The 23440-nt window shown below is 34.7% G+C and overlaps 1 protein-coding gene across 3 annotated transcripts in view; it reads right to left on the bottom strand.

The window, feature by feature from the left end:
• PRPF18 (pre-mRNA processing factor 18) overlaps window positions 1-21108 on the bottom strand; it is a 36240-nt gene extending 15132 nt beyond the window's left edge. For 2 of the 3 annotated variants that reach the window (XM_081297604.1, XM_081297605.1), the window contains exons 1-7: window positions 20919-21108; window positions 14838-14915; window positions 14697-14723; window positions 11879-11983; window positions 8239-8352; window positions 4795-4941; window positions 2853-2921 (exon numbers count right to left, since the gene is read on the bottom strand). In XM_081297604.1, coding sequence (XP_081153730.1) covers window positions 2853-2921; window positions 4795-4941; window positions 8239-8352; window positions 11879-11983; window positions 14697-14723; window positions 14838-14915; window positions 20919-20984 — 606 coding nt within the window. In that variant the 5' untranslated portion in view covers window positions 20985-21108. The remainder of the gene's footprint in view (window positions 1-2852; window positions 2922-4794; window positions 4942-8238; window positions 8353-11878; window positions 11984-14696; window positions 14724-14837; window positions 14916-20918) is intronic. The other variant, XM_081297606.1, reaches the window with a different exon arrangement.
• Between the last annotated feature and the right edge of the window lie 2332 nt (window positions 21109-23440).

Genomic DNA, 23440 nt, shown 5'->3' with positions numbered 1-23440 from the left:
CAAGTAAAATCATTCTTTATACTTAAATCTCCAACTGAACAGCTTGTGAATAAACATTAAAAACAACTAGGCTTAACCAGAGTTAGAAACGCCTATAATAAAGATAGAATTAAGGGATTGGAGCTGTAGCTCAGTGGTACAGCATTTGTCTGGCACACATAAGGCACTGAGTTTGATCCCCAGCACCATATAAAAATTGTATCTATCTACAACTAAAAAAAATATATATTAAAAAAAGACATAATTAGCAAATCAATTAAAAAATAGGCAATCGGGGGCTGGGGTTGTGGCTCAGAGGTAGAGTGCTCGCCTAGCATGCGTGAGGCACTAGGTTCTATACTCAGCACCATATAAGAAAATAAAGGTATTGTGTCAAAAAATAAAATAAAATACCTGGGAATCAACCTAACAAAAGAGGTGAAAGATCTATACAATGAAAACTACAGAACCATAAAGAAAGAAATAGAAGAAGACCTTAGAAGATGGAAGGATATACCTTGCTCATGGATGGACAGAATTAATATTATTAAAATAGCCATATTACCAAAAGCACTATACAGATTCAATGCAATTCCCATCAAAATCCCAATGGCATTCCTTGCAGAAATAGAAAAGGCAATTATGAAGTTCATCTGGAAAAATAAGAGACCCAGAATAGCTAAAGTAATTCTAAGCAGGAAGAGTGAAACTGGTGGTATTGCGATACCAGATTTTAAACTATACTACAGAGCAATAGTAACAAAAACAGCATGGTACTGGCACCAAAACAGGCTGGTAGACCAATGGTATAGAATAGAGGACACAGAGACAAATCCACAAAATAACAAACACCTTATATTAGACAAAGGTGCTAGAAGCATGCAATGGAGAAAGGATAGCATCTTCAACAAATGGTGCTGGGAGAATTGGAAATCCATATGCAACAAAATGAAATTGAATCCCTTTCTCTCACCATGCACAAAAGTCAACTGAAAATGGATCAAGGAACTAGGAATCAAACCAGAGACTCTGCGTCTAATAGAAGATAAAGTTAGCCCTAATCTTCGTCACGTTGGGGCAGGCCCCAAAATCCTTAATAAGACACCTATAGCACAAGAATTAAAACCAAGAATTAACAAATGGGACGAATTCAAACTAAAAGTTTTTTCTCAGCAAGAGAAATAATATGTGATGTGAATAGGGAGCCTACATCCTGGGAACAAATTTTTACCCCTCAAAACATCAGATAGAGCTCTAATCTCTAGAGTATAAAAAGAACTCAAAAAGTTAAACAACAAAAAACCAAATAACCCAATCAACAAATGGGCCAAGGACCTGAATAGACACTTCTCAGAAGAGGATATACAATCAATCAACAAATACATGAAAAAATGCTCACCATCTCTAGCAATCAGAGAAATGCAAATTAAAACTACTCTAAGATACCATCTCACTCCAATAAGAATGGCAGCCATTATGAAGTCAAACAAAATAAGTGGTGGCGAGGATGCGGGGGAAAAAGGCATACTTATACATTGCTGGTGGGACTGCAAATTGGTGCGGCCAATTTGGAAAGCAGTATGGAGATTCCTTGGAAAGATGGGAATGGAACCATCATTTGACCCAGCTATTCCCCTTCTCGGACTATACTCAAAAGATCTAAAGAGAGCATACTACAGGGACACAGCCACATCAATGTTTATAGCAGCACAATTCACAATAGCTAGACTGTGGAACCAACCTAGATGCCCTTCAATAGATGAATGGATAAAAAAAAATGTGGCATTTATACACAATGGAATATTACTCAGCACTAAAAAAATAACAAGATCATGGCATCTGCAGGGAAATGGATGGCATTAGAGTAGATTATGCTAAGTGAAGTTAGCCAATCCCTAAAAAACAAATGCCGAATGTCTTCTTTGATATAAGAGGGTTGACTCAAAATGGGATAGGGAGGAAGAGCATGAGAAGAATATTACCCTAAATAGGGAAGAGAGGTGGGAGGGAAAAGGAGGGAGAAGGGGAATTGCATGGAAGATGGAAGGAGACCCTCATCGTTATACAGAATACATGTATGATGTTGTGAGGAGAAAAAAAAAAAGTGTGTCACATTAGATTGGGTAGAGAGAAGTGTTGGGAGGGGAGAGGAAGGGGGGATAGGAAAAGCAGCAGAATAAAATAGACATTATTATTGCTGTATGTATATAGGTGACTGTATGACCAATGTGATTCTGCAACCTGTACAATCAGAAAAATTAGAAATTATACCCCATTTGATTCAAATGTATGAATTGTCAAGATCATTGTACTGTCATGTGTAGCTAATAAAAAATAAATAAATAAATAAAAGTATTATGTCCACCTGCAACTTAAAAAAAAACTTTAAAAAAAAATTTAAATAAATAAATAAATAATAGGCAACTATATGTACAAGGGAAGAAATGAACACTCTGGAAGGTTATAGATATGTTTACTTTTTGAATTGCCAATGTCTTTCCACTTCCTTCCTTTCTTTACTTTCATAGATATCTCATAAAAGCTTCTGGAACCCCGCCATTGCACTCCTTCCTAGGCGTTAAGAAAAAAATAAGCAATTCCTCCGAATTTCTTGTTCACTGTACTGTTGGGATTCTTTTGTGTATGTTTATATGAATTAGTCAACTTTTGAGAAAAGCATCACAAAGAAAGTAAATACACTTTTTCTTTCATTAACCACTATATACAAGTGTAAAGTGATGTCATAAACATAGCACAAGCACTCATGTTTTTTGAGAATGTCCCTATCTAGCCTTTAACCTTTGATACTCAAAAAATAGAAGAACAGTTCTTGAGTATTCCGAATGCCTCTTTCCCTCACCTATGATACATACCTTCAGGAACTTGGTGATGATGTCCATGTCCTTATGATCATCGCCTTTCCCTAAAGACTCCCCCAGTGTCTAAAGAAAAAGAAATGATACTTCTGTTAATAAACAGAGCAAACTGCATGGATGTATTCAAATGTGGTGTGTGTATATGTGACCAACACCATATTATTCAATGCTCTTTATCACATATTCTGTGTAATTTTTATTTAAAAATCTGTTGGAATTTCTAGTTAAAAAGAAAAAAGAAGCCCAAAACTGATTTGCCATTTCTACAGAGAAATTGTAATATCTTTTATAACTCCAAAGACAGGGGGAGAGAAAAAAGAATCAGAATCACATGTGGTGGTGCACGCCAGTAATCCATTGGATCAGGAGGCTGAGGCAGGAGGATCACAGGTTCAAAGCCAGTCTCAACAACTTAGCAAGGCCCTAAGCAACTCAATGAGACCCTATCTCTAAATAAAATACAAAAAAGAGCTGGGGATATGATGGCTCAGTGGTTAAGTGTCCCTGAGTTCAATCTCCAGTGCCAAAAAAAAAGACAACGGGTAAGTACAATGACTCCTAATGGATATGACATTTCTTTGGGAAGGAACAAAAATGTTCTAATAGATAGTGATAATGGTTGTACCACCCAGTGGATATATTAAAATCCCCTAAATTATATACTTTAAACGAGTATATCATATAGTATGTGAATATCTCAATAAAGCTTTCTTCAAAACAGAAAGAAAGATAAAGAAGGAGGGTGGGAGGAAAGAAGGAACAAGTGAGTCCAACTAACAAATGGTTGCCTATATCAATTGTTTAGTAAAATTTAGGGACCATCATAGGTGATGGGGAAGAAGTGATTAAAATGACAATTTTAATCAATCTTACTACAATCTTACTCTTAGAGACCACTACAGGTACAAGAACCAGAAACAAAGGAAACAGAAAAATAACAGTTTATTTCTTATTAAAAATTAAAAAAATTGTAAGCTAAGCCATGTTTTTTATATGCTGTTTTAGTACACAGTGGTGTACTAAAGACTACTTATCATAAAGTTGTTTGTGATTAATAAGGAGCTGGGAACAATCCAGCTATCCACAATTATAAGGTAAAATATTGCCATAATATGCAGCAATTAAAAGCAAAGGTCTAAATGTACCTAAAGCATCAAGAATGGATCTCAAAAACAACATGAAGTGAAAAAAAGAAAAGTAAAAAAATAAAATAAGACTATCACTACACAATATTATTTATGAAAATAAAAATTATATGGACATAGCCAGGCATGTTGTCAGATACCTGTAATCCCAGCCACTCAGGTGGCTAAGGCAGGAGGATCACAAGTTCAAGGCTAGCCTAGGCAACTTAGTGAAATTGTCTCAAAATAAAAATTTAAAAAGGCCTAGGGGCTGGGCACAGCCAGCATCAGCAACTTATCTAGGCCCTGCAACTCAGCAAGACCCTATCTCTTAAAAACAAACAAACAAACAAACAAAAAAAACCTGGGGATAGCTCAGTGGCTTAAGTCCATCTGGGTTCAATTCCCAGTACCAAAAACAAAACAAAACAAAAAAAAAAACGACCTGGGTATGTAGCTTAGTGACAGAGCACTTCCCTACATACATGAGGCCTTGGAGTCAACCCCCCCAAAATATGTACGTGTGCATGCATGTGCATGTATATACATAGTACACTGCAGATTTTACAAGAACCTAAACAAATGCAAGGATCATGTCAAACATATTATAATGACTAATTTTTGAGGTTAGGAAGTAGAGGAATATGAATAAAGAACGAGCAAAAGAAGAATAAATGAATAAAAGCATGAAATAAAAGAAGGGCCTTTGTACTGACCCAAGATGGTAGTGGCTTTTCAGTAAACACTGATCAACTTAGCCATCTGCTCCAGAGGAAAAGTGATGGGGAATGAGCTGGGCTGGGAGTGGAGATTACCTCTAACTCTTCAATTGTCGTGTTTTCTTCATGAACTTTCAAATCATTTTGTGTATCTTCCTCTCCAGGTTCTTGACCACCCACAATTTCATTGAGGTACTGTTGATCAATCTTATCCAAAGCTGCTTTCAGATCATTCCTCAAGCCCTAAGAAAGAGGAAAAAGGGGGCTAGGGTTATAACCTCAGTAATAGATGAGCATGTTTGAGGATTTGATTCTCAGCACCACATGTAAATAAATATAAATAAAGGTCCATCAATAACTAAATACATACATATATTTTTTATTAAAATATATATTTCTTATTAAAATATATATTATATATATGACAAAAAAAATTTTTAAAGAGGAGAAAGGAAGTATACCCATTATGAAATTTCACTGATGTTTCACCTTCAATTTTACAGTAATAAGAAGTACATTTCATTTTTCTCCCTACAAGGAGTTAAGAATTTGGTAAAACTAGTATGCATAATATTAGCATTATTCTCCAAAGTTAATTCTTACAAACATATTTAAAGGAATGTATGCACAATGGCCAAACTGGTGGTTAGAAAAATAAAACAGACATGAGCAACAAATTCAAATAAGAATCTTCATAAATGCTGTAATTTTCTAACAAGGCTTAGTGAAAATGACCAGATCTTCATTGGGGTCCCCACCATTCATTTAAAACATCCAACTTCACTGCAACTTCTCTGAACTCCTCAAATATTTAGAATAAAGCTGGTATCTCATCTATATGTCAGGTTCTCAACTTCATTTCTAGCAAACTGGCAAATTCCACATTACACGCATATTCACTGCGTGACTATTTAATAAAAAATGGAAGCCTCAGTTTCCTCAATGTGAATGAAAATCAGCCATGAGATGTAAAAGCCACAGTTGTGAAGTCTATCAGGCTTCAAATCTTTGTAGCTAACTACTCTTAGACAACTTACTTTACCCACGTATGCCTCAGTTGTTGTACCTATAAAATGAGAACAATATCATCTACTATGTAGATGTCATGAGAAATATTTTTTGTTTTTTTTAACATTTACTATGTACTAGAACTGTTCCAAAAGCCTTGCAAATATCAAGTTATATAAATAGGCAAATTAATGTACACTGCACTTTCAACAGTCACTGGAGCACAGTAAGTATCCAACAAATATTAGTTTTTGTTTATCACAAGCAATTTGATTATTTTCTACTGTTCTTTCATAAACATAGAAGAGAAATATTCAACTCAAAACTCTTTAATTTACCAAACATCAAGTACTTCCTATGTAAAATGCATAAGGCCAGTACCCAATGATTATCTTGCTGAATTCTCACAACATCCTTGTGAAACAGATATCACTGCCTTCAATTTATAAATAAGGACTCTAAGGTTCAAGTAAATTAAATACTTGTCAGTGGCCCAATAATTAATAATTATAAATCAGGAATGGAATCCAGAGTTTTTGTTCCTATGCTCTTTCCTAAAAACCACATAAGCAAGACACTAGACTTGGAAAACAAAATTAAACCAGGAAAAGATAAATACGTACAACAATCCAATATTAGTGAAACACAGTAAGTGAACTAACAGAAGTTTATTACAGGAGCATAGAGAGGGAAGCAATTAATTAATTCAATTAATTAATTAATTAATTAATTAGAAGAAGAGAAACAATCTTTAATTTTGTCTGAAAAAACAAAAGGTTTCAACCAAGGCATACAAGAGAAAAACAAAAGGCACAGGAAAAATGATCATTATAGACAGAGACTGAAAGTGTTCAGGCAACTGTTTGTGCCATGGCAATGTTGAAAAGTGAAGCAGGAAGGTGGTTTGGCAACAAATAGGGAAAGCAGTCATGAAGCCCAAGCTAGCAAAAAGAAACCTACATGAAGAAAGAGATGCCCAGTTAGGCCCCAGCAATTCTCACCTTCCATCTGAGATGCCAGGCACATAAGGACTAGTCCAGAGGAGTCTTTAGATGATTTCAGATGACTCTTATCTAAATGCAATCACATGGAAGACCCCAAGCGAAAGACAACTAGCCCAATCAAACTACAAAACTGTGAGATGATAAATTATCTAAACTACCAGGTTTCTAAGTGATTTGTTATACTCACAGATAAACAAAAGATTTTCTATTAATAAATTCTTTTACATGACTAAGTTTGGGTATGGTCTGTTGCACAGCCATAGATGACCATACCCATCTTTCAGGAACTGATAGAGCAAATTTGATAAAACGTTATTGAGGCCACAAAGATATGAACAACACTATCATAATTGACACTTGTAGAAATATATAACAAAATAAAAAACATACTCTTTTCAAGAGTCCCTGGAATGGACCACATATTGAGCCATGAAACACGATCAGAGCTTTCATCAAAATCTAAAACTATTAAACTTCCAAAAGAAAATACAAAGGAAGGAGACCTTGGGGTAGGCAAAGATTTCCTAAGCACAACATAAACAACAACAACCATAAAAGGAAAAGCTAATAGATTTCACTTCATCAAAATTTAAACTGCTCAGCAAAGACATCATTGAGAGATTAAAACAAGATACAGACTAGGAGAAAATAGTCACAAAATTTATAAGTATACAAATAACTCCCAAATTCAAAAGATAATCCAATTTAACAATGAATATGACTAATACTACAGAAAGTCTATGAAGGATGTCTATGAAAAAGTAGAGATTCATCATCTTAGTAAATAGGGAAATATGAATAAAATCACAATGAGATACTACTATACATACAAGAGAATGGTTAAAATTAAAAAGACTAACAATACCATAGGATGATATTTAGAAATGTCTGGCATTTCTTACTTAAGCATGTATCTATTTTTATTATTTAGCAATTCCACTTCTAGGTATTTCCCAAAGAAACAAAACATATTTACTCAAGAGAAAAAATAATAGGCTCAAATATGATACAGATATCAATGTTCACAGAAGTTTTATTTATTATAGCCCAAAGCTCAAAACGAACTATAGTACATTTATATAACTGAATATCACTGGGCAATGGAAAGGAAATCAGTGAATTCTGCAATAGCATGGGAGAAGCTAAAAAATGTTACACTGAGCAAGATAAACCAGATATACACTGAGGTTAGCCATATGAGACACCAGACCAAGTAAATAAATAAAGGTGACAGAATTCAAAAGGTGGCTTCCTGGAAGTGGAGGAGAGATATGGGGACTGGCTATGAAGGGGCACTGGAGAACTTTCTGAGGTGATAGAAATATTCTATATCACGATAAGGGTAGGGTTATACACTTGTATTTGTCAAAATGCACTAAACTGTATGCAAGTTACATACATTTTTATGAAAGTAAACAGCATCAGAAGCAACGGTATTTTTCAATTTTTTACATATAGTAACACAATTAGTCAAAGTCCAAACTATTCTAGTCAATTGTATTTTTCTAACTTTATTCTGACTTCTTACCTTATTAACTTCTGGTGTGAGGATCTCTATTTTTCTTAAACGTTGAAAAGCATCATAATCAGTTTCTCCAAATAGTCTAATTGGTTCTCCTCTTTCTCTTAACCTTCTGATAACCTATAAAAAAACAAAAGCCTAGTAATTCATTTAATTTGTGAAATGGGAAAAAAACCCAAATACCTCAAAACAATTTACATATTTTACCTTAAAATTGAAATCAGTGTTTAATAAAATGAATTGAATTATCTAAGTACATATTTCTGAGTGAAAAATAAAATATTTTAATCATCTGTCTACACTAAAAAAAGATGTCGGTGAATGAAAGAGAAAATACCTTAGTTAAAAGTCTATTTTGACTCATTGTCATTGCTAAAAATATTTTATTACTGAATAGCTCCTAGAAAGTGGTCTGACATGCAAATCTATAATTCAAACCTAAAGCAAGCCCCAAATATAGACCACTCATTTTTCTGCAAGACACACACGCTCCTTACTTATAAGAACATAAGAGAAGGGATACAGTTTTGGTCCTCAATTTACATAACTGTGTCTCAGTCCTCTTTTTAAAAACATCAAAAGACAATACTAATACCCTCTGCCAACATGTATTTTAGGTGATCAAACATCTGTTTTGAAATGTAGATGTAAAAAGTAAGTTGTATTTGTCTTTCCTTAATCTTCCATGAACAGATATGCTGTGCTATCATCACACTTTTTGAACAACAGTCCTCTGCTGGCCTGTTGCAGGAAGGATAATCTGTGCAGTAAGACACACAGAAAAACACTAAAGATAGGAGGGAAGAATGGCAGTTCTACAGAGAATAAAACTTGGAGTCAAACAATGACTCCATAATCATAGCAAAGAGGATGCACTGTAATACTATAGTAAAATTCAAGGAGAGAAAATGAGAGATGACTAAAAGGGGCACATACAGGACTTTGGAAGTACAGATCCATACTCGATTTCATGACTTGGGTAATGTAATTATCCATTATATTACATCTATGTTTTATATGCTCTTTGTGTACATTATGTTTCATTTAAAAAAGGAGAAAGAAAAATGTAATTAAGAAAATAACTGATAAAAGAAAACTTATAATTGAAAAATTGATAAAAAAAAAAACACTGCCATCAAGAACTTAACCTGGGAACATAAACAGTAAAACACACCTAGAAACCACTAAAAGGACTTCCTTGTATTAACTGAGGTTTGGGATTAAAACAGAAATTTAAGAGGTCATCTAATGCCAATCAAAGCAGGGAAAAAAAAAAAAAAACCCTCAAAAATGTCCTTGTCAGATCCCTGAGAATAATCATATCTCTTCATGAAATATCCCACCCCAGGGCTGGGGTGTGGCTCAGTGGTAGAGCGTTTGCCTTCAAGTGTGAGCTTTGGATCTCAGTGCCATAAATAGATAGATAGATAGATAGATAGATAGATAGATAGATAGATAAAATGAAGGTCCATCAACATCTTAAAAAAAAAGAAAGAAAGAAATATCCCACCCCAATTTCGGACAGATATGCATTGCTTTTCAAAACTGAAATCTGCATCCCTCAAACTTCTTCCCATTGCCTAGTTCTATTTTAAGAAACCACAGAGAATATTCAATATTTCGCCAAAATTCAATGGATATTTAAAAAATATATTTACTAATTCTTCTCTTTTTTTTAAAGAGAGAGAGAGAAGAGAGAGAGAGAGAGAGAGAGAGAGAGAGAATTTTAACATTTATTTTTTAGTTTTTGGCAGACACAACATCTTTTTTGTATGTGGTGCTGAGGATCGAACCTGGGTCGCATACATGCCAGGCGAGTGCGCTACCGCTTGAGCCACATCCCCAGCCCACTAATTCTTCTCTTTAAGCTAACTATTCCAAATTCCTTTACCTATTTTCACATGGTGACTTCTACAGTTAGTCATCATTCCTATGAAGGTTTCCTTCTGTGTAATGCCCACTATAAAAATATGGAATAAGGAACTAACAACCTCAACTCAAATGTATTAGTGAGAGGCACAATACCCACCCTCTGATCTATGTGCCACACTCTGTACTAATATTGAGCCCTACCCACAATCAGACACTCATAAAACATGGACAGACTGCTGAGGACTCACAAAGATTAAAGATTAACCTAAATAGAAAAAAAAAAAAAGAGAATTTGAGGTAGTTATTACTTTAAAACACTGTAAAACTGAGGGCTATTAATGAACCAAGTTATGAGAATTATGCAATATTTTTCTAAATATCAATTTACATGGCTAATTCTCATCTGTGTGGGATTACATGACAGTGATTTTGCCTAAAGGAAAGGTAATAAACTATCTGAATTCAAGATAGTGTGAGAATTCTATTATTCTAATTTGTTAAATAAACTTACATACAAAAAAAATTTTTTGACACAGACACGAAAAGGGATATCAGCTACATGAGAAGTTAAGACAGGAGGATCCCAAGTTCAAAGCCAATTAGCAACACCCCTAAGCAAATTAGTGATACTGCGTCTCAAAATAAAAAATAAAAAAGGACTGGGGATGTAGCTCACCTGGACTTAACTTCCAGTATCCACCACCAACACAAAAAAAAAGAAAGAAAAATAAGGAATCAGAAAGTCTCAGTAACTTGCCCAAAGTAAAAACTTTCATATATAGTGTGTACACACAAAAGCACACATACAACAGTCTTCAAAATACATTTTTAAGTGAAAAGAGCGAGGCACACAAGCATATAAATAATCTCACTTGTGTGAAAGGGAAGAAAAAGTATACACTTGCATACTGATGACTGTATAAGTGAATGACTCTAGCAGGACTGAGAACAGATTGGAGGGGGGGTATGAAAGATAGAAGATAGGAAGAAGAAAAGACATTTTTGTTTTATACCTTCTCTATAGTTGAATTCTTTAAATCACCCAAATATCTCTATTCTGTAAGTAAAGTAATAGTTGCTATTGACCAGGATATGGGCAAACACTACAGGTAGAATATAAATACTGGCATAACACATCTAACATCTACAAAACTATTTGATAAACATGTATATAAAAAAAAATCTTAAAATACAGTCTTTGCCTCAGAAACAAATCACGCTTCCAGAAACTTTTCCAAAGGAAATAATCATACATTATTATGCTTGCAATGATGTCTGTACAAGAATGTTCATTTCAGTATTATTTATAATAGGGAAATGCTGAAGCAATCTAAAATGACAATTAAGAAAGAAATTGTTTTAAAAATATTTTTGTGCAAGCACACAATGGGAAATTACAAAGCCGTTAAAAATTGTAGAAATCACTGTATTTTAACCTGGAAAGATGTACCAGTAAGTAAGGGCAGTTAGCAAATTAATAAAGTAATTTAGACAAAAAAATAATTTAAGTATAATTATTTAGAAAACATGAATTCAGCTATAACTTAATAAGTATGTTTAATGTGTTTATCATTCAAAGTTTATGATACGCTCTTTAAAAAAAGTAAGAATACTATTAAGAAAAGAAACAGAGGTTAATTTACAATCTAATGAAGAAAACTGTCTTGTACAGGACTTTTAGGTCAGTAAGTCATCTTATATGAGAAATAATGACACACAACTCATGTAAACATGTGGAAAAAAATGTTCCCATAAAATACTCATATAAACTTACCTCTTGCCTAGAAAGAGTCATGGGTAATTTTTCCTCTGCCAATTCAAGTTCTAATACTGGATTTGATGAAGTTAGTGGTTTCTGGTCCTCCTCTTTTGGCTGTATCTATATTAAGAGCCAAAAGAGATGAAATTTAGTTTTTAAAACACAGCTAATATTTATAATTCCATCATCTTAGCTATTCATGGACATTAAATAAGTTTCAGTACTGAAGGTTTTCTAAGTGTTTCTCTGAGGAAAGAAGTCATAATAAATGTACATGCTTTTAAGAGCTTATCAAACAAATCCATGTCAGGAACACAAGTAGAAAGCATGCACACGGGAGACAGCATTCTTAGTATAAAAAACTAACATAACCATAATGATTTGCAAAATCAAAACTCATGTTGCTGAAATTTACACTCTCCAAATTCTAAAAAAAAGTACTTTTTTCTTTATAACAATCAATTTGCTTCACCTTTGAGAAAAGTGTCCTACAGAGTTACCTGATTGTTGCTTAGCTTTAAAATGAAGACTAAAGAGAACTACTCTCCAATAGAAACTATGAAGCTTCAAGCTCTAGCTTTTTCCTATTTTGCCTTTTGAATGGTATTATTCCAACTGCAGAGAAATCACTATTGGACATGTAGAAAAATTCCCAAGGTGATGCAGAACTGATCCACAAACTGAGCTAAATTCTTGTAGAAAAACAATGAAAAATGGCACTATTTTATACATGCCATCCAAGGAAAGAGTGACATTCTTGTTCATATGAACCTGAAGGGGAATGGGGTAGGAATCTCACATTTTTTTCAAATATACTGCCCAAATCACTGAGAAAACTGAGTTAAGCAATTTAGAAGCCCCACTGTGTGGTCTGTTGAAACACGGTTTCCTATCTAACCAGAAGACAAATCTAAAACACTGTCTGTAGGAAAATCTAAAATACTGAAAGGGGGAGTAAGATTCAAAGGACCATAAAAGCAAATCAACATCAATTATTATTAATTATTAAGAAAGAAACTCAATTTTAAAAAGCTCTAATGGTAAAAAAATTATGTAATAGCCAGGCACAGTGGCACACACATATAATCCCAGTGGCTTGGGAGGCTGAGACAGGAAGATTGCGAGTTCAAAGCGAGCCTCAGCAATGGTGAGGCACTAAGCAACTCAGTGAGACCCTGTCTCTAAATAAAATACAATACAGAGCTGGTGCTGGGGCTCAGTGATCAAAAGCCCCTGAGTTCAATCCCCAGTACCCCCCACAAAAAATTTTTTTAATTATGTAATAAATGATCTTGTAGTTTATGGCTAAAGGCTGGACTCATCCTAGTTGATACTGAGGTAAAAGACTAAACTTTCATATTTTCACAGGACAAATCAGGACCAAGCCTTAAAAAAATTGTAATTAGTTTCTATAAAGGGAAAAAAAGCAATGGATACTATATTGTCACTAATACCAATAAGGAGCTATTAAAAATATCTTCAAAAACAAAAACCTGTGATTTCTTCTTAAGCATATCAATAGGTGTTTTTCAAAACCCTCAGGACTAAAAGCATTTTAAATTATATAATGGCCATTTATAGCTCTGGGGAAAAGAGTTAAGACATTTTGTCAACTAGACTCAAAGTTACAACTAATATCTTTACAGTATTTATTTCACTTCAGTGCTTGCTTTCTTCTATGTAAGCAAAAAAGCCCTCCCACAGCACTGAGAAAATCTATGCAAAGCAAAAACTGCCACTTTCTTAATTTTTTTCCTACCTTATCAAGAAGTTAAAAAAGTTCAAATTTAGAGATCTGGGAACTGAGAAATCATCTCTGAATTGGATACAATAATTATTTACACAGAACTTATCTTAATTTCCTAAACTAAAAGTAAATCAGTATCTTTATAGGAAATGATCAAGATGCAAATATAAGCTTTTATATGTAAAAAGCCTTTAAAAATATTAACTATATTTTTCTTTAGTACGTGCCTTTCCAACCTTACAAAATAAAGCCAAATGCATATACATAACATTTTGCATTCCTCATGCTTCCTTCTGGAAAGGCTATGCCTTATAAACTAATTTCTAGAACCTTCCCTATTACATGCACAAGAGTATTACTTTATATTGATGTTTCATGAGCAAAAAGTTGATTCAAATAGTATTTTGATAGAATCTCTTAATTGTTGAGTTAAAATTATTAAACAAGATATAGAGTTAAAAAAAATAACTTAAACCCGATTTCTCCACCTCATAAGCATTAACCCCTCCCAATAAAACCCCCAGCACATTATCAATAGGTAATCTGAAAATCGTTTCAGTCATGCTTCCAAAACATACAAATAAAGTCTTTCAGACAACTCATTTGTTTCTAAACAATATTTCAAAGTTACATTTTCTATTCAATAAACTAAACAGTATCTGAAATGTTATAACTTATTACAATAAAAGCATATACATATACATGGTGCTATATTTCAGGCAGAGTTACTAAGGGCCCAAAAGGAATTATTAACAATGCAAACATAATCAATGGCTGAAAATATGCAGGAGAAAGCAGGGGAAATGCCATTGCTAATATCACTGTTGCTGAAGGAATAAAATGAACTGGACTCTTCTGAGATACAGTTTTATTGGGAGAGGTGAGGGAGAGAAGTGGTGGTAGAGAGGAAAATAAGGCAGCATCAGATCCAGGACTTAATTTTTAAAAAAAGGTCAAGCTTTGATCTCAAGCCACTTCATGCTGTCCACAAAAAGCCAAACCATTCCGAGCCAAAAGTCATGCATATATATTCCTAAATTCAAGAATTTTTTTTTTTAAAGGCAAAACAAAAACAAAAACTCATACCTCTCCAGATGGCTTCTCACTTATAGGCTAATGTGTAACATTGATAAATTGAACAGAGATCAATAATTTTGTCATTTAACAATAGCTATATAAATTTAAACGCAGAAATTTACAATTTAATATAAAAGCTCACATTCATACCTTGTAGCCGCATCTTTCAAAATATGCCTCCTCCTCTTTTTTCACAAGTTCACTACGTCTGAAATATTTTTTATTTTCCTATCAAAGAAAAAAATAAGTTAATAATAAATCCTTGAGCAAAATTTCATATTCCACAGTTATCAAGTGCTTTTAGAAAACTTTAAAAAATATTCTTCAGTTGCTCAAGAATTTGAAAGTACTTTTTGGTTCTCAATATGATCACATTGAGTCCCTGAAACATGCTACCTCTCTGGATATTGATATGTGATGAATATTTAAATTTTTCTTGCATTGTCATTTTAGTAAGTGTGTACAACAGCATAGAAATCAATAATACTTTCCAAATGTTCCGTTTTAAAATTTAATTTTCTAAAATATTTTATAATATTTGCTAAAATATTACAAAATATTTCCTAAGATAAATATAAATTCAAAGATAATGTATACAAATGGATTCATTATTAATCACAGAAAATGGTATGTCTTAATTATTTTCACTTAACAGAAACAAACACTAATTATGGCATATATATACCCAACTTCTAAAATCTCACTAACAAGAAGGTTCCAAGAGAATGTCTAAATTTTTTGATGCTAATAGATAAGCTCTAAATCTACTGTGGCTAAAAAGATATTAGTTCTTCATATATTCCATTGTGAAAACTGCAGCCTAATTTGTAATCTTACTACTATCTGCACCTCTGCCTCCCGGATCTTTACTGTAATGATAACTTTGCTCAACTACAGATACTGTCCCATTTTATTAATAGTAATTATAACAGAATCTCAATAATACCTCTCCACATGTATTTAGCACCTCTAGTTTCAAAAGCTCATTCATTCAGGCAATTACCACCAGTAGATACTAAAATATTAGAAGGCTATAATGGTGACAATGGAAAGATCAGGCTGCCAACACTTGAACCCACTGATCAAGCTTGGCATTTGTAAAAGATTATATACCTCTATGTGATACCACAAGAAGTACTCAGCACCATCTATCAAATATTCTTTACCCTTACTGTAGGAGTAGAGAAGTAAACAAAATGGTAACAACAGTAATTAATCAAACAAATCTAGGATGTGTACAAAATTAGTCCTCCTTTCTCCAATATGTCAATAGTGTTGGAGGGAGAGCAGCTGGAGGAATAAAAACATTCTCGATTAAAAGAAACCAATAGTCACAATAAATGAATTCAATTAGTCAAGATTTGTGTGGATCTCATTTGAACAAACCAATGGTTAAAAACACATATATGTATATAATTTGACTGGGGATATGTTAATATGAATTTGATACAGCTTAAGGAAACTATTTTAATTTTGTTAGATGTGATCATATTTTGGTGATATAAAAATATGTCTAATTTTTAGAGTTACAGGTACTAGGGGAAGGGTATACAAGTTCATTATACAATTCAATTTTTGTGAAAGTTTAAATAGTTTACAAGTTCATTCATTAACTCAATAAACACCAACACACTTACCTACCATACACCAAGCACACCCCCTTCAGACACAAAGATGAAGATGTTACTGTGGCAAGGAATTGATGACATCATCTAATTATCAAACTACCATGACAAAAATGTGAGCAAATGATATTAATCCCCTTTTAGAGATGAGAAAGTTGAGAATTAGGAAAGGTTGTAACATTTCAAGAACTTAATAGATCTGATGAGTAACAGAGCCAGGACTAGAACTCTGGTCCTTAAATACTTTGTACTTATCTAGTTTTCCTAGCTAATTAGTCCCTCTTAAAATTCAGTATTTTAGATTGTTCCTTTTAACTATGTAGTATGTAAATATTACATTCCAAATAGGTAAGCTGGCAGACACCTATTAGCATCCTTTCAGGAAGAGTTGATATATCTATAGAAGAAATAAAAGGAATGCCAAGGCCAGAGCCCAAGTCCAATTATGTTACCTCTGACTACCATGTCTCCATTCCATTGAATACCCCTAACAAAAGCTTAAGACTAGAACGTCTCAAAAAGTCATCCATAGACCCCTACCTGCTGCTTTTCAAAGATTCTTGCACTTTGTCCGAGTTGTACTTTTTGGATTATAAAACTAAAGATTCACAGGTTAAAGTGCACACACCTTCCTACCACATCACCTGAAATGTCTGTCTTCACTAAACAAGATTATCAAATGTAAAAAATAATATGCAAACAACATGAATTTAGAATTACCATCCCTCCAATTATGTTAAAATCATGTTTATATAAATGGATACAAATATTAACAAAAGCCCTGTAAAAGCCAGGTGTGGTGGTGCATACCTATAATCCCAGAGGCTTGGGAGGCTAAGGCAGGAGCCTCAGCAACTTAGCAAGGCCCTAAGCAACTCAGTGAGACCCTGTCTCTAAACAAAATATAAAAAAGGGCTGAGGGGGCTGGGGTTGTGGCTCAGTGGTGGAGCGCTCGCCTAGCATGGGTGAGGTCCTGGGTTCGATTCTCAGCACCACATAAAAATAAAGGCATTGTGTTGTGTCCATCTACACCTAACAAATAAACTTTAAAAATAAAATAAAATTTAAAAATAGAGGTATTTTGTCCAACTACAACTAAAAAAAAAGGTGGGGGGGCTGAGGCTATGGCTCAGTGGTTAAGTGCCCCTGGGTTCAATATCCTGTACCAAAAAAAAAACAAAAAACAAAAAACAAAAAACAAAAACCTCTGCAAAAAGGAAAAAGGCACTAGGATTTACAACTACAGAGCCTAATATCCAATGCAAAACAGTATGTGTGAGATCACAAACCATGAGGCAAGTCAACATCTTGTTAGCGTGAAACAAACCTTAAGAGTCTGAAGTAATACATCAAACAGGAGGGCATACAATTTAAAGAGACACAATGCTTTTCAAAGTGAAAGAATCATAAAGTGTTAGAAAATCCTATAAGCCATGCAATGTATTTTTTCAGTGATGTCAGTGAAAAATCTTGAGAAAATAAAAAATAAAACAAGTTCAAGAAAAGAAGACAACCAAGCAGAGAACAAACCAAATGATTCTGCTTACATAAAATTCTAGAAAAATGTAATCTACCTGAAGTAACCAAAAGCAGGTCAGTGGCTGCCTGTGACAGAATGCAGGGAAAGACAAGGAGGAGGGATTATGAAGAGGCATAAGGAGACCTTTGGGTGAGATTGGTATGTTCACTCTCTTCATTCTGCAGACAGTTTCGCTGAACACAGGTCAAAACTCAACTGTACACTCTACATACAGTGTGGGTTGAGGGTGTAACTCTGTGGTATAGGGCTTGCCTAGCATGCACAAGGACCTGGGTTGGACCTCCAGCATCCCATCCAAAACAAAAACAAAACCCAGGACATATAGTGTTTAGAATGCCAAAGCTTAAAAAATAAATAAAATTCCACAAATAAGAAGAATTATAAGAATGATGGGCAACAGTGAGAGAGGGGCTGAGGGAGGGTAAGAAAACGGAGAGAAGGGAGAGAATAACAACCAGTAGTAGTGGTGATATTATTTACATTATCTGACTTTAAGACTTATCAGGATGCTACAGTGATCACAGAGAGTGGCACAGGCATAAGGATCAGCAAACATGTCACTGGAAAAGAACACAGCACCCAGAATGAAGCCACACTTACACAACTGTCTGATTTTTGATAAAGATACCACAACTATACAAAGGGAAAAATACTTTCAGTAAATAGTGAACTGGATATCCATAAGAAAATCAGCAAACTACAACCCCTACTCTGCATCATACAAAAAAAACCGACTAGAATTTTTAGAAACTCCTAGTTTTTTTAATAAAAGATAAACTATAAACTTTTAGAAGATGATATAAGGGGATAGTTCTACAATTTACTCTTTGAGTATTTGGAGGTGGAATGGTGGGAGGATATCATTAGGTGTAAGTTTAATTCTCAAAAAACTGCCAAATGGTTTTCCAACTGGTTATATTATTTTAAATTCCCAGACAAGTCACAAAAAATGATAAGCCAACATATTGGAGAGCCTGGAGTGGTGGCATACATCTATAGTTCCAGAACTCTGGAAGCTGAGGTGCAAGGATCATTTAAGCCTAGGGGTTTGAGACCAGTCTGGGCAACAGAATAATACTACATTTCAAAAAGACCCAAACAAACCAACAAACAAACTGGCAAATTGGATTTTATGATCAAAAGATAGTTAGGGCCAGGCACAGTAGAGCACAACTGTAATCCCAGTGGCTTGGGAGGCTGAGGCAGGAGGATCAAGAGTTCAAAGCCAGCCTCAGAAAAAAGCAAGGTGCTAAACAACTCAGTGAGAACTTGTCTTAAAATTTAAAAAATACAAAATTAGGGCTGAAGATGTGGCTCAGTGATAGAGTGACCCTCAGTTCAATCCCCAGTACCACCACCACCACCACCCCCAAAAAATAGTCTATTTACTCTGTTGACATCTGCACTGTACGTAAAAAGCATGGTAAAGCTGGCCACAGCCTTAGAAATAATCAAGGCAGTGGCACAAAACTTTTGTATTTAGAGGGAGCCAGTTTTACTTCTGAATCTCCTTGATGAAGTACAAGTTGAACATCTCTTATTTAAATACTTGAAAGTGTTTTGTATTTCAGATTTTTTTGAATTCTGGAATATTTGCACATACATAACAAGGTATCTTGGGGATGGAACCCAAATTTAAACACAAAATTCACGTATGTTTTATACACACTTCACACATAAAACCTGAAGGTAATTTTATATGATGTTTTTAGTGTGCCTATGCTTTGAAAATTCCACTGAGGTCAAGTGTGGAATTTTCCTCTTGTGGCACAATGTCTGCGCTCAAAAAGTGTTGGATTCTGGAGGATTTCAGATTTAGGATTAAGAATGCTCAACCTACAGCAAAATTTTTAATTTTACTAGGCATTAATCCTTGACTTTTTTTTCACATCCTGTATGACAAAACAAAGTATACAAAAATAATTTTTCCTTTTTACCGAAGTATAATGGTTATCTGGTGGAAAAGCAATCAAACAATCAAGCTGTAGACTAAATCAGTGTTCTTCTTCTTAATACCATTTTGTCATACACAAATACTGACAAGCCATAATTATCCAGACTTGAATATTTGTCAGACAACTTCCTAAAACTGAACACCATGAACCCATCACTTTAAGAAAAAAAAAAACTAGTAGTATTTGTTGGCTGTGATGAAATTCCAGCTTTCAAGCAAAAATTAAAAGTGTGGAGGACTTGGGCCTGCCATCATGAGCTTGACAGTTTCCTAGTGCTTAAAGAAACCACATTAGATCAGCAGATATTAAATAATACAACTTTTATGCTATGTAATGAAATGTGTCAAGTTTCTCAATTTTACTTTTAAAATTTGGTAAATACTAATAGATATGATACATCAACAAAAGCTGGCGTCCTCAATAACTTAAAGAGTATGAAGAGGTCCTGAGACCAAAAGCTTTGAAAACTGGTGACCTAATTACTGTTATGCAATAAAGGAAAGGAGAACAATTTAAGGAGGTTCCTAAATTAGGTGTTCTTTCTCCTTTTTTTTAGTACCTCTCCAAAAAAATCTTAGCTTTCCATTCCATGAAGAGCAGACCCATAAACTTTGTATGTGTTGGGGAAGAGGAAAGATGGGGAAACAAAAAGATTGAGTTTAATAGGAAGGAACGTTCGAAGATGGGATCTGAGACCGTCCTTCCTGTTTCAGCTGGGCACAAACCCTTAAACGACAGAAGTCAACTCTCGGAACTGAGGAACTGAGGTAGATCCAAAGAGTATCGACAGATGGGAGTGGGTCAGAGCGGGTTGTTTACCTAAGTAAACTGCTAGGGAAAAGAAGGCAGGAAAAAAGGGGAAAGTCGAAACAACAACAACAAAAACAACAACAAAAAAACCACCTTGAGTTTTCCTGCAACTCTCACACTTCCATCCATGAAGATTCCCCAGAAAGGGACCGAAGGATGGATCTAGAAAGGGCCTTCCGGGACAGAGGCAGGACTGTCGCCCAGCCCCATGTCTGCCCAAAATGCTCGTACCCCGGCATCCCCTGACACACAAATACACCATTCTTCGACCCTCAGCCCCCACAACCTCAAGGACCCTTACCACCAACAGGTTTCTCTCTTCCACCAGCTGCCGCTTCCGGGAAATCTCTGATCTCAAAATGTCCATCTCGCTGCACGGGGTTAAGCTCCAGATCCCCTCTCCACCCCCTGGGAGCTAACCTTAGACGGCCCGCCGCCGTACACTCACTACAAACAACCCAAACTACCGGAGGACAACAGACGGGGTCTGCTTCCGGCGGAAGCTGGAACAAGAGAGAGGAGGGTAAAAGCGCCGGAGATGCTTGTTAGTGAAGCGGCTTTGGAACAGCGCCGCCTGGCGGCACCCTCCAGAAGCGCGCTCGCAATCCCCGCTGTGAAAATGGACTGAAAACCAAGCCTTCTGAAGAGTGAGGAGGTAGTAGGCCGCATCTTGTACATTTGTACCTGCTGGTTAGGTCCAAAAGCCTACTAGAACACATCAGTTATGTTAAGATGCCATCTTTACTAGAAGTTCTTATTAGTGTTCCCCAAGTTACTGGCTTGCCAAGGTTAATGTACTAGATACGGAGTGAGAAAAACCTGAATAATACTAGCTTATAGGTGTTGAGTTAAAGGGTGGTTAAATGTCCTGTGGAGTTAAACATCTTCATCTAGAGTATTTCTCTACTCCCTCAACTCTACATTGCATTAATAGCTTGATAATATTATTCAACATCTACCTTAAGCTAACAGATCATCTTTTTCTGTCATGCATTCAGCAATCAAGATTTTTTTTTTGTCTTTTTTTCCAACATTTTTATTGGCTCATTATAATACATAATGATGGGATTTTGTTGTTACATATTCGTATGTGCACACACTATAACAATATAATTTGGCTACTATCACTCCCCAGCCCTTTACCCCCTTCCTCAATACTATTATCCACTCCTGGTCTCTTTCCTCTACTGATCGCCCTTTGACTTTCATGTGATCTGCCCCCACCTTTTTTTTTTCCTTTTTCCTCTCTAGCTTTTGCACATGAGAGAAAACATATAATCCTTGACCTTCTGAGATAGACTTATTTCACTTACTATAATGGTCTCTAGTTCCATCCATTTTCCTGCAAATGACATGATTTTATTTTTCTTTATGATTGACTTAAACTCTATTGTGTAAATATACCACATTTTCTTTATTCATTCATCTATTCGTGGACATCTAGGCTGATTCCATAGTTTGGATACTGTAAATTGTGGTACTTGGTATAAACGTGGGTAGGCATCAAATATGGAAGAGTGGTACAGTTGGGTCATATGATGGTTCCATACCTAGGCTTTATATATATATATATATATATATATATATATATATATATATATATATATATATGCTTTTATTTTGTTTTATTTATTTATTTTTCATATGGTGCTGAGGATAGAACCCAGCGCCACGCATGAGCTAGATGAGGGCTGTACCACTGAGCCACAACCCCAGCCCCATACCTAGTCTTTTGCGGAATCTTCATGCTGATTTCCATACTGTTTGTACTCATTTATGGTGCCACCAGCAGTGTAAAAGTGTTCTTTTCTCTCCACATTGTCTCCAGCATTTATTATTGCTTATATTCTTGATGATTGCCATTCAAACTGGAGTGAGATGAAATCTCAGTGTAGTTTTAATTTGCATTTCTCTAATTGTTAATAATGTTGAACTTTTTTTCCCATATATTTGTTGTACATTTATATTTCTTCTTTAAGAAGTACCTATTTAATTAATTTCCCTATTTGTTCATTAGGTTATTTGATTTTTTGGTGTAAAGTGTTTTCAGTTCTTTATATATTCTGAATATTAATTATCTGTCACAAGAGTTGCTAGCAAAGATTTTCTCTGATTCTTATAAATTCTCTTGTCACATTCTTAATTCCTTTGATATGCAGAAGCTTTTTACTTTGATTAAATTAACCCTTTCATTAACTCTTGGCATTATTTCCTGAGTTTTAGGAGTTTTACTGAAAAAGTTTTTGCCTGTGCCTATATGATGGATTGTTAACCTAACGTTTGCTTCTAGAAGTGGCATAGTGTCTGGTCTAATTCCTAGGTCTTTGATCTATTTTAAGTTGATTTTTGTGCAGGGTACATTAGGGTCTAGTTTCATTCTTCGATATAAGGCTAACTAGTGTTCCAAGCACCATTTATTAAAATGCTGTTTTTTAAAAAAATTTAAAAGGCTATCTTTTCTCCTTTTGGAAACTTTCTTAAGGATTAGAACACTGTAGATGTGTGGGCTTATCTCAGTGTCTTCTACTCTATACCATTGGGCTGGTCTGTTATGCCAGTACTATGCAGTTTTTGTTACTATAATTCTATAATATAATTTGAAGTCAGGTATTGTGATACCTCCAGCATTGCTTTTTGACTTAGATTTGCTTTGTCTATTCTGGGTCTTTTATTTTTCAAAATAAATTTTAGGACTTTTTTTTTGCTAGTTCTATGAAGAATGACATTTGACATTTGTGTTTTGATAGGGACTGAATTAAATCTGTATATTGCTTGTGGTAGTATTGCCATTTTAACAATATTAATTCTGCCTATGTATTAACA

Source organism: Spermophilus citellus, assembly GCF_964194105.1.
Source record: "Spermophilus citellus genome assembly, chromosome: 6".
In the NCBI taxonomy this organism is placed as follows: domain Eukaryota; kingdom Metazoa; phylum Chordata; class Mammalia; order Rodentia; family Sciuridae; genus Spermophilus; species Spermophilus citellus.
The sequence above is the reverse complement of the archived record's forward strand: the minus strand, read 5'-3'. Positions and strand labels throughout refer to the sequence as shown.